General features: G+C 42.3%; 1 protein-coding gene across 9 annotated transcripts in view; it reads right to left on the bottom strand.

The window, feature by feature from the left end:
- Positions 1-13076, bottom strand: part of HTR2C (5-hydroxytryptamine receptor 2C) — a 215900-nt gene that overhangs the window by 169152 nt on the left and 33672 nt on the right. The window contains exon 1 of one of the 9 annotated variants that reach the window (XM_075763238.1): positions 5824-6020. The exons of 4 other annotated variants lie outside the window; for them this stretch is intronic. In XM_075763238.1, coding sequence (XP_075619353.1) covers positions 5824-5913 — 90 coding nt within the window. In that variant the 5' untranslated portion in view covers positions 5914-6020. Of the gene's footprint in view, positions 1-5789; positions 6021-13076 lie in introns of those variants that run through there. 4 more of the 9 variants (XM_075763240.1, XM_075763242.1, XM_075763251.1 and 1 more) reach the window with 4 other exon arrangements.

Genomic DNA, 13076 nt, shown 5'->3' on the forward strand with positions numbered 1-13076 from the left:
ACTGAGCCCAGAAACAAGTCATTATTAACAATGTGGAGCATTAGTTCCATTTTGCTGAAACATCCATTTGCATGCCACACTTTGCAGACTCTGGGACAAGGGTCTGCAATTGTCCCCCATCGATCAGCTCTTGCTTTGTTTCCTGTGGACTGACAGCCAGTGCCATCTTAAAACTTTCTTCTATATTGTTTTGCTTTTAAGTTTTCTCATATTCATTATATTTCATAGTGCTAGACAGGCCAGTCATTAAAGAACTAAAGTGAAAATATAAGAGAGTGCCCTTGTCTGGAGTTTCCCTGGTGTTTCCCAGTTTCTCAGCTTATCTGCTCCTTGTTTCTCTCAGACATACACAGACCCTCAGAAAGCCAGAGTAGAAAAGTCTCTCTTTCTTCCTTGCATCTGCCTTTTAAACACAGGCTGCTCTTTTCTCAAATTATGTTTTCATAAGGAGGTTTAATGTCTTCTCACAGGTACCTTTTACCGCCTTTTCCTCCAGACCTGCAAAACCAGGTGACTGTCCCCACCCAGCTGCTAATGGCCAGCCCATTGGAAAGAGCTCATGTTATGGAGCTCTCCAGGATTGCTGTTTCAGGCTCAAGAAGGAATTTTTCCAGAATGACCAACCTGGCCAAGGAGGCAGGATAGGACTCTGATGGGGGAAATGGAATGTACGTTTCTCGCTACTTAAGGAAAACACAAATGAGAGCAGAAAAGTCCCAGTGTTGCAAGATGATCTAGTTCTCAGAGGTCAAAAGTAATTAGGCAAATCGAAAGTCTTTTAGTCACTCATAAGGGCTCCCCTGCAAATGGAAGGGTTTGGCTGAAGGTCAGGGTACCTCAGACAAAGTGAGTGGCATCCTGAATATCCAGGAGACCAGGTCTTCCCTTGAGGAATTGTCCAGTGATATGTATAAAGCAAACACTGGATACATACTTGCATATATATACACATACCTACATATCAGTAGTAAAATATATCTCACATTTAAATATATATACATACATATATAAAGATATATGTATATAAAACATCCATAAAAGTTACTGCTTGGATATTTCAAGTCAATATCAATTTCAATATCATCCTTTATCTATGGTGGAGCCAAAACACAAAATATTTAAACCAAGTTGTGTTTAACCATTCAGCTCTTCCATTCCCCCAGAGGCAGCAGTATATAACAGATTTTTGCTATTACAGACTTAATAAATCATATTTTATATCAGTGCTACATTGCACACCCTCATTGGATTTATTGATTTGTTCTTTTTTCCTTAGGTCAAGTTAAAACTTTCTTGTGCAGACAAATATAGCTTCAGAGCTAAAAGACGACTTGAAGCACATTCAATTTGAAGTTTCTTTCTGCATACTGTGTTGTAGGTTATGCTACCTGATGGCCAAAATTGAGAAGCTAAAATCCATCTTCAGAGATAATTAAAAAAATTCAACTGTGAAATGAAACTATCAGCATGCCACCTTTTAACTAACAAGATTAGAGTTACAAAAGCTGTGAGCTTATACAGTTCTCTCCCTGCAGAACTGGAAGCTTTATAAAGGATTTCAAATTCAAACCCACAATTTTTGAGCATGGTTGAAATACATAGAAGCAAGTTATTTTATTTTATTGAGGCAACATACCAGGAGACACCACCAGACCATCCGACATCACAAAACCCAAAGACTTGTGGGACCAAGGACTTAAAAAGCAATTACTATGTCTGCAGCACACTCCTGTAACCTTATTTTGTGCATTTCCTCTTGCTCTTAGGGGGCTCAGTGATATAGTGAAACAAAATACACAAACCCAGGAATTTTTCCAAATCCCACTTGGGCAAAACACAGTCTACCCAGCTCTTATACACAAAAAACCCCCATGAAAATAAATGCTAAAGCAGTGCTGAATTACTTAATTAATGACTAGTGCCCTAGCTAGGCTTATCATCTTACTCATAAGTATCTGAACATTTTACTTGTGCACAAGGGTTCACCGTGTCCATCTCAAAAGTTTGAAAATTAAATTTCTGTCTTTGATTTAAAAAGGTAAAATATAATCCCTCAACAACATATACGTGTTAGAAGGAAGAGATTTCAGTTTCTAACAATCTTTCACTTGCAAAATACCTCTTCAGTGGTACAGGTTCTGGAGCTTGTATAGAGTCTGAACAAATTAACAGTGCTTATTCTTACTTACTGTAATGGGAGGCTGTGCACCTCTGGTTTGTTTGGTACAGAAAAAAAATGAATACTGATGGGCTTTTGGATGTGAACTTACTGTACTGGACTTGCAACACTGCCAGCTACACAAGATCCATCACCAAAAAGTTATAATTTGAGACCATTTCAACACATGCAGCCCCCGCATTCACTTCTGCAGACGACTGTGATAAACAGTCCCAGTGCAATCCGATGGGCCAACATTTGCTCTCCAGGATCCCAGCTACACTGCTGTGGTCCTGGAAATCATCTCTAGTACTCTTGTGGTTACTGCACAGATTTGACCCACTAATACAAACCCTTGAGGCTGAAAGTAATGGAGCTAAACAACAAAGGTCAGCAGCTATAAATTATTATTGAAGGAAAAACAAAAGCAGGATCACACAGAAATATTTTATCATCTCATGGAAAATCCCCTTAAAGAGTGTTCCATAGTAGCAAGAAAAACCTTAAATACTTTGATGATGCTTCATTAAATAAATATACTAATTATCTTAATACTTCTAAATGAAAAATTCAGTTCCTTAAATAATCTCAAAGTCTGTAGCAAGTTCAATTTCTTACTTTTTAAAAAACAGCTTTGTAAAAGAGGCTGAAGCTGTTTGTACCAGTTTGATATTGCTATTTGAGCACACACACACTGAGAGTCCAGCTATGCTTCAGTGTCCTTAGGTGCTTACACAGCAGCAAAAGCAGCTGGACCAGGCCCCAGAAATACTGACAGATTTCCAGTTCTGCCCCTGATTTTGTGTACAGCAAGAATAACAAGATTTATTCTCCTCAGCAAAAGATTATACTTTGAAATCTATTGCTCACTGTAACAGCATAACTACGTCATTTAGTTATCCACTGAATTAAATGAGGTACCATTGCAAGAATCTGTATTAAAGACAAGATGACACTCAAGCCTTTAAATTAACATCTTTCAATTGCTGGGCACTCCCCATTAACATTGCCATGCATATTCGATGGACTTTTACCAAATGTAATAGTGAAAGTCCTGAAACTCCCAGCCACTGGGGCAGCTGCCCCATGCCTACATCCTTTGCAGTGGATACTGCTGTGAAATGCCATCTTATTTTATTGGTGTCCTAATTCTCCAGGCAAGCCAGCCAATGATTTCCTGATCCTTTCCTGTGTTCACAATTTCCCCTGTCCTTGCAACATCTGAATTTTCTTCTTGGCAACCACAAGGCTCCATGACATTCGCACTTTTTATTTCAGAGGTGTTTGAGCAGCATCATGGGAAAGTCAGAGGTACAGTGGAGCATAAGAAAAGGCAAGTGCCTCCTTGTCTGCCCCAAGGATGGATTGCCATGGAGATGGCACCTCCTGGATGGCTCATCTGAGCACATTGCTGCTTGGTACTCATGCCTTCGTGACAAACTCCAGCTGACTTACCATTGGGCAGGATGCCATTCAAAGAGACTGGAACAAGCATAGATGGTTGGACAATGATCTTCCCATAAATCATTTTTGCTGGTGGCAGCAACTTTTAAATCGCACTCCTTCCTGTTCCTGAAGAAATGGGTCAGGGTTTGATCTCTGCCAAGTTAACTGAGCTATGAAACCACAGAGGGGGGTCTGGCCCTGCTGTTACTGCTCATTTTCTTGCAGTGGTGGCATGGCGCACCTCGTCTGCACATTCCTCAGTGATTCCTTAGTTCCTGCATCTTTCCTAAGTTTACACTTAGGAGGGAGAAGACAGGTTTTCACCAAACTCACAGGGAGTGAGTCGCTTAGGCAGAGGATACATCATAGCCAATTTTCTAGCCTGTTTGATAGCTGATGCACAAGCATGCCCCATGGTAGCCTCCACTGCTTTGTTCTAAATTCACCAGGTCAGAAGTGAATGGTGTTCATTTCTTTTTCTTTCCCATCTCCATCCAGACATGTTCTTCTCTCTTCCTCCTTTTCAGGGTCCAAAATGCTTGTGGTGACATCCAAAACAGACAAGAGGATAGGCAAAAGCAGACAGCCAACAGGAAACAACAGTCAGCAAGAAGATGCTCTTCCAGACAGCAATGCAAGCAGGAACTTAATTTGGGTTTCCGAATTGCTCTCTGAAGGTGTCTGCTATTTTCACTACCACAGCTGAGTTAGTTCAGATGATCAGCTTCCTGACTTAGACACCACAAGTGTCAGGGTGCCATCTCGCTCCCCTCCTACCAATCTCAAAACCAAACCTAATCTTTGCCCAGTCTTGCCTCTAAACAAAGGCCCTCCTTCATTAGACAGCTTCCCCCAGACACAGTTGCACAGGACAGATAACTCTCTATATGAAGACACAGAACATTATGGCAGGAAGGAAAAACACACTAAATCAAGGGGAAATCAGAACCTTCCCCATGCACTGACTCTCATTACAAATCCCCATGAAGACTATGATTTTCCAAGCAAGCAACATCTCTTCTCCAAAAGAATTTGAAACATAATGATGCCTCTTACAACTCAGAAAAACAATTACCATGAGGTAATTAAATCATTCATAATAAAAAAATGGCATGTTCTGACATGCACAAGGAAAGTGCTAGTGTTTAATTCCACATCCTGCGATAAGGAATAAACAGTTTCCTTATTCTGTCATATCTGTAATATCTATCTCTGAATAGAATTCAGAGCAGTTGATGAACATGCTTTTGGATAGAGAGCATGGTAACTGGTTATCTTCACATGGAAAGCAAGAAAGCAAACTCACTGAGATATCTGCTACCCCAGGCAAGTATCATCCAGCAAAAATAACACACGCACAAGTGGGGGCAACAGGCTGCCCTGAAAATTAAAAGTTAAGTTTTGCTGAAGGAAAAAATATAAATGTAGCCTCAGTAATTTAGATGCCATCTGACACACGTGAACTTTAATTCTAGGTTGCTAAGTCAGAGCTATTAAAGAATAGGGTTTCTTGTAGCAATTTAGTGACTTACGCTGTTCTAATTTCAGCCCAAGTTGGCAAGGAGAACTGGGGGAAAAAAGCAAACAAAATATCTATGTATCCACGTGATCTTATTTTTTTCTAAATAAAAATTAGTTCCCACACATCAAGTCAGATTCTAAGCGCCACACTCATTTTTGGCTCCTAGCAACTGTTACATAGATCTGGTCCAGACACGGAGCAGTATTTTTGTAAGCATTTCCTCAAAAAATACTCTTTTGTCTGTTCCAGTTCAGAATTGTATCAATATGAAGAAGAATAAGATTTCTCAAAAATACCCACCCATTAAAATGTGAAATTTCATTGAAAACATCCCTGAGATGGCAAACTTTCTACAGCTTCTATCAGCCCCAATAACTGAGTAATAAAAAGGAACATTCACCCTGCTTTCTCGAGGTACAAAGATGATTTCATCTCTCCAAAAGTGACTGAAGACCCAGGCTCTCTATCACATCCCTTTGCAGGCTCTCTCCTATATGAACAGCTCAGTAGAACACACTGTTTGTCCTCCATTTACATTTATATATAATATTCTGAAATCATACTTCTAATCAGACATCCATTTCCCTTCCTGGCCCAGCCCACAACCTCAAACAATCAAAAATAGAAACACTGGTGAAGGAAGAAATAAATCCAAAATCAAACCTTCTCAGGCACAAGTTTTGGCTCCAGTTCTTACCATCCTCAAAGGCCACAGCCACTCGAGGGTGATGTGACAACTCTGGGACTTCTCCTCTGTATGCACCCATCGGTGCTCGGCAGCAAGCATCAGGAACCTTTGGCAAGCAGGTGAGAAGAGGCCAGAAGAAAAGTAAATCGTGCCTCCAAGGGAGAAGCATAAGCTCACTCTCAGTGATGAGATGATGAAATGAAGTGCTGAACTTCACCCTAATGATATGAATCACACATTTGGCCCTCAGACAAACTTCTTGTCTGTCTTTGCTATTTAATGCAAAAGCATTTTCACCGAGAAATCCTGTCGTACAGCAAGGTCATACTTCTCTGAAATCTTTCACACATTCCAAGTAAACACTCAAACACAGTCTTGCTTACCTAAACCACGTAACCTTTACAAGGGAAGCCATGCAGCATAGCTAAGATGTTTTTTACATAACTGATACCCTGAACACATAAGATGGATAAGAAGGTATTATCCGTCTGTGGGTGAGAGCTCATTACAAAGCCAGACTAAATCTGCAGCAATCCATACTGGAGCAGGGACCTGCCAAGACAATATTCACGAGGTTCATGTAAGCAGAACCAGCCTGCTACCAAACTTCACTGGCTTTGAGCAAGTCACATCTGCCTCCACTTTCTCCCTGGATGAACTGGTAAGAAGAACATTTCCTGGACTAACTCACAATATCAAAACAGAGCCACACAAACCAGAGTAATACCAGCACAGGTGGTTTAAGTTAACACTAAAATGTCCTAAAAGCAGAGGGTTTTCAGCAGAAGCTAGAAATATCATGATCTGTGAATTTACAAATAAGTGAGTTAAAAGAACATATGGCCAGGTCTTTCCATGATCTGTGATGGAAAGAGAATAAATTAGCAATGATGTTGCAGAGGTCATGCCTAAATGACTTGGGAGTCTCCACTCCATTTACAAAAATGACAATTAGCAAAGAGACACAGGAATCAGAACCAACTGCAATAAGAGAAGCATAAGCATGGCACATTTTGGCCATGAGCTACATGAGCTTTAATGGGGTAATTGTGAGGTAACAGCAGCATTGCAGTGACAGTGAAACGGGAGCTGCTTAGTCTCATGGGTTTGTATTATTGCATTGAGCACAGTGGTTTGGTTACATTCCATGGTGAAATGTTACCCTGCTATTCTGTTCAAGACATGAACAAATCTAATATAGGTCTTTATTTGCCGTAGACATACTCCTATTTCTACCCTGTGAAAATGTTCTCTAGTGCTGTCAGTGCTAGGACCTGGCAACAGAATTTCTTCCTATAAGCAAGTCAGACTGTGACAAGAGCTAAATAAATTCAAAGTAAAATACAGGATGCATGCCCCTGTGAAAGCCTTCTCGAAAGCTCCTAAGAACTGGTATCTGGATTGGAAAGCAAGAGAGGAACATGGAAAAGGAGAAGAGAGGGAGAAAGAAGAGAGGGAATGAAATCATTTCACCGTTGGAAATGCAGAAGAGATGTGACAGAATGAGAATACACCGCATGCTGAACACGCTACAGAACTACCATAAATGCCAAAAAATATGGATACAGAGGATACAAAAATACACCACGTTCCCCTTAATTGCGTGCTATTTTGGTGGCAAACAAAAAAGAATAAAAATTAAAAATTTACTTCTTCCATAAACTAGACTTGTAATAAAAGTCAGGGCCTTAGGTTTGTCAGAGTTAAAAGTGTTGGCACTCCAGGCACCCCAGAGTGGTAGGGAGCACGTTACCAGCCTGCCACCTTCACGCCATTTCTTACATGATCACCTTTTCCTAGCATAAAGTCCTGGGGATAGGCACACTTCGAACTGGCAGCTACATGTTATCAACGAGGAGGGATGAACGGGGCAGGAGCCGCTTGCAGGCACGCAGCTGAACAAACTGCCCTTGGGACAGACCACATGCACAGCCAACAAACCAGCCCTGCAGCAGAGCCCTCAGGTCAGCAACAGTCCCAGAGAAGACCCTGTTACTCCCACAAACACAGCTTTTCCCTCTGAAATGTGTTTAGAGATGACAAACTCACCACCTCCTAATAGCTGACATTCCCGTAGATTCCTGGATTTATTGGTGGCTTTTACCTCCTGACATCCCCAGAGGCTTCATTTGAGGAACCAGCATCCAAGTCAATCTTCAGATTAACAGAAGGAGAGAGAAGTGGGGCTGGCGCTTCTGGCAGTCCTTGTCCCCAGGGGTCTCAAGGGGCTTTCCCTAGACCATCACTGGGGAGAATCATGTGGACAGGGCTGCTGGAAAGGCTGGCCTCACCCTGAACTTCTATTACTTTGTTCCTCTCTCCCAAAGTACCTGCTGGAGCCTAAGCATGCTTCTCCCCTTGGCCCTTTGTAATCCTAGCTTGCATCTTTTCTCTACAGATGTCAGTATATTCCCTCCTACCCTTTCCACAGAACGATGCATACACACAAGCCCTTACTTTTTTCCCCCCTCTCAAATTTCCACCTCTCTTTCTTTCTATCAAACTACTTCTGGTCCTCTCACCATCTCCAGCACAGAACAGCACTACATTTTCAGCACACAGTTCTTAACCTCACTATTGATGCTTTGCTTGTTGTTTGGTCTATTATTTCTATGGAGAAAACATTTCCATTAATGGACATGGTGTTAATTCAGAGTTAGAAAAATCTGATATCCTGAATGCCAAATTCTCACAACAATATCACTCCTCTACAAAAAGAAACTACATTAAATAAGAAAAAAATGCACTTATGTGCATGTGTAGCGTTGTGCAGAGTGAGAAACCATAGGAACAGAGTCCTCAGGAGCAGAAAAAGCGTTGGCCTGAGCTAGCCAGAGAGGCTGCAACCAGGACCCCTGCCCTGGCTGCTGCTGCTCAGACATGGCTATGCCACTCTTTGGACACATCTAAGCTGTCTTCCTCGACCTTTGCTAGTACACTGTATGCAGCACGCTGCTGTACAGTTATTTTAACCCAACACTGCTGTGAGCTAATTAGCCCTGCTGAAAGCCAACATGTTCAGGATTAATAATTAATGCTTTATCACTGAGGAAAGCACCATGTTTTTTGCAGCCACCTCAGTTGGAACTTTATGACCACAATCCCACAGCCACCTTCATTTAAGAGTAGTCTAAGCACTGCACTGCTTTGGTTCGGGACAGACTGTGACTGTGGGAGGTGAAAAATCCAGCCGAAACCTGGTTACAGGGAAGCTGCTGCGGAAATCCCAGGCAGCACCCAGGGCCCTGGTACAAGCGCTAACAGGATAGTGGCAAAACCGACCATCATCAGGATTACAGTCGCACTGAGCTGCGGGAGGCTACTAGCGCAGACAGATAGAGCTCCTGCAGAGACGCTAATATCCTTCTCCTTTAACACCTCCTCACTCACACTTCCAATGCTTTATGAAGGGCACAGGGCACTATCCCCGATCCTCAGCATCCCTAGTAAGACAACCCTCCTACAGCTTACACCCTGTGGGCATTCTTCCCTCCCAGGGGCTGGCAGTTTGCCTTAGCAGCATACAGTGCCTCCAGGAACATAGGAAGTAGAGAAAGGTGAGAAGCAGGAGTACCAAGATAATGGGCATCTTTGAAATATGGCAAAGGAACGAGACAAGATGCTGCCTGGTTAGTGTAATTCTTGGAATGTCAAATATTCCTTTAAAGTAATAGATGAGCTTATTAGATAATATAATTACTGCATTAAGATAAAAACATTAAAGATTGTATTTATTTAGGGCAGGAGCGTCAAAAACACCAGAGTCATCAGACAAAGCAACAATTACAAGCACTTACAGTCCCTGCAAGGCATTCCCTCTCCTCTCCTTTTCTTTTTCTCCCACGACCTACACGCTGTTAAAACATTTAATCGAAACATATTTGCTGACTATTCACAGAAACAATGGTCAGATCACCCTCGCAGTGTCCAAACACATGAGCTGCTGGGGGATGCACAGGCAGATAGGGGCAAGTACCTGGTCTTGCTGTTCATTGCTTAAGTATGCTTTACTTTACTCTTTACTGCTCATTACATAGCGATGTTCTTGCTCTTCCTGATGAAGACAGCACTGTGAAACACTGTGTCATATTCACACTTTGAAGGGTGCCTCACTAAAATTCAACTATCATAAACTCTGTTCTAATCCCATTAAGTTTTGGTATGGACTTTAAAGGAGGAGTTAAATTCTTACTCACCACAGCACTGAGTATATGAGTTAATTACAGGCAGCTCCTCTTTCCAGTTATTTTCATTTGTATTTTGCATATAAAAATCAATTCTCCATACATATTATAAGCACACTACCTCTGAATTCCCTGAACAGGGTGTGCACAGCAGCAGCAAGGGAAGTTTAAACAAGAAACCCATTTGCACAAGTGCTGTGAGAAGTCGGAATAGCTGTACCATAATGAAAATGTGTTGGAATGAATTCATTGCCATCTGTCTTTATTTTCCTAACCAGCTCAATCAGACACCACAAATACACTCAAACATGAGAAAAATATTTAAATTATTTGTGCTATGTCCTTTTTCAACACGTAAGTCTCAGTGTCACTGTTTTTATTGGTATTGAATGCCCATCAATAGCAGTGAATTCATTTGTGCACAGCCTTTGGAATATATCTATGCAACTTCAAATCCACATCATCAGCATAATGCAAAAAAAGCCCACATTAAAAGTGACAATATTACAAATATTTTAAAGGTATTCAAGGAAACATGACAAAAAATACCAAAAGAAACTTTGTTCCTCAGTGTTAGAGTACAGCCCTACAGCTTTTGTAATTGTTGGATAGGATAAAGTTCAAAAAAAAAAATCAGGTGGTTCTACACAGCAGTTCTCATGCAAAACATAATCCTATAGAGTGAGAAGGAAATCATGGAGAAAGAGGCAAATCGAGAAAAGAAAATGGACTGTAAGAAAAATACAGAAAATAGTAAGGAGAAACTGTCTGAAAACAATTAATGGAAGAGGAGGAAACAAATGCAGAGCTCTGCCCTCCGCAGAGCTGCAGGATGTTGCCCTGGAAGGCAGGCTCTTCCCAGACCCCATCCCTCACCCACGTGCCTTCACAGGCAAGCCCAAAAAGTTCCTGATCCACATGGCACAAGGGCAGGAAAGGAGCCAGCGAGGAATGCTTTGAGGGGATACCATGCTGCCTGGAGACACTTCTGGGGACATGAGGATTACCAGACAAGGTCAGCCTCAGCAGCCTCATTTCTTTCCGTCCTTCACACTGAAAGATAGCTTCAACCCTTCCAGCCATCAGTCCAAGGAGGCAGAGCTGCAGCAAGTGCCATCCCTCCAAGCACATCCTGCACCATGCGTAGCTGCCTGTGTGTCCATCACACGGCCACGTGCTGCAACCTGAACCTGCAGAAGTTTCATTTACTGCAAACAGGACTCAGCAGTAGACTGTGGCTCCACAGCACCCAAGGTGGGAGTTAATGCTCAGGAACTGGTACAGAGTGAATGTTTACAGCACATATCTGCTCCAGAGCTTGGCTTACATCAAAAAGAAATGTATAGCATTATAAAGGTGAAACGCATCCCCTCCTCCCAGCACAACACCACACCACTCCACAGTTGTTTTCTTGAACACCAACAGGGCAGCAACCAGCACCAGGCAAACACCAACTCTTTTCACACAGACCCACCTTCCTCTGCGCCACCAAAGCAGGGCAAATCTTCAGCAAGAGAAAGCAATTAGAAGGATGCAGAACAAAGGACTCCTAACAGCAGGTTGGTATACACATGCACACTAACAAACCACCCAGCGTGGCCCATCATGACAGGTTTGAACAGTCCTTCCTCTGTAGAGGGCTCACTGGCACAAACACGGCAGCCAGAGCACAGGCAGAAAGTGAAACCCTGCTGCTTCCATTGAGCCATTGCCTGCACCGGCAGCTGCCTGTGAACCAGGACATGGGGCAGCATGTCTCACTCCCTGGTACAAGTGATTTACAAGGGGAACCGATTATGAAAACGATGCTAGGTAGTTCAGATGCCTACTCCACATCCAGTTTTAGGAAAGGGGACCAGAGTCCCTAGGGAACATCTGAAAGGTAGAGATTTGCAATCCTGTTCATTAGTTGTTATTTAGGACAAGAGGCAAAGTCTCAAGTGGTCCCTGAGACACCTTATAACAGGCTCCTCTCCCCAGCACTCACCTTGCTCTGCCAGCGTCACCCTCATGAAATGCTGCTGCTACCAAAAACAAGAGAGAACTGATCAGGATCATTGACAGCAACAAGGAAATTGCGTGCTGTACACAGGAGGGCTGCAAGTGCATTAGCAGAGGAAAAATCAGCACTTCACTCAGTTTCATGACTTTTACAGTGGAAATACATGAAGGAAAGCTCTGCTGACTCTTGGCATTTCTCTTTTTTTTAGTCTTTTTTTCCCAGAGTTTGTATTTTCCATCACATGCAGACAATACTAAATTTGGAATTCTTCAGCTGTGTACAGCAGTAAAAACATGTAGTCCTCTAATGCTGCCTCTTGTGAAATCATTGAGTTTCTGTCACAGCATCTTTCTTGCTAGCACATGCTAGAGATACAGAGAATTCCTCAGCACAAGCTAGAGACTAAATTTATTTTATGTAAATAAATGTTTCAAAATAGCTTGGACTAGCGGCTGGAGCTATGCCATCAGACGTCCCAGAATACAACCACCACTGCCAGGCTGAATGTGAGCAACTGAACCCTAGCACGGAGCAAGAGGTCCAAGAAAAGCCAAATGAAACACAGGAGTCAGTACCTCAGCACCTGCCTGGGACACCAACAATGTTGGAGAGATAACAGAAAGCTTCCCTAAACAAGGCAGAGAAAAAAGTCAGTGTTGCTTCCGACATCCAAAAAAAATCAAGCGCAAGCCACCTGGGGCCACTCAGAGGAGAACAAAGATCACAAATAGGTTGTTACTGGAAGAAAAAGTCCAAACATCTTCCTGAAAAGGAACTGGGAAAGCAAATCAAGAAAACAAAAAGAAAATCTAAAACATCAAAATACCTAAACCAGAAAGCAACATCAGAAAGAGCTTACTTCATTGAAAACTCTTTGTAGCTCACAGGCTGATAAATTGACATTTGGGAGCATTTTTGTTTTTAGTTTAGCACTGATGCTCTAGAAAACTTCAATCACTGCTTCAGCTGTAAACTCCATTTGCCATCAGAGGACCAAACACCACACTGTCGGGTGAAGGATGTGTGAATCTGGGCGGTTCAGCACAATCTAGGTGGAGGAGATTCAGTTTGAGAGC

Source organism: Balearica regulorum, chromosome 11, assembly GCF_011004875.1.
Source record: "Balearica regulorum gibbericeps isolate bBalReg1 chromosome 11, bBalReg1.pri, whole genome shotgun sequence".
NCBI classification, from domain to species: Eukaryota; Metazoa; Chordata; class Aves; order Gruiformes; family Gruidae; genus Balearica; species Balearica regulorum.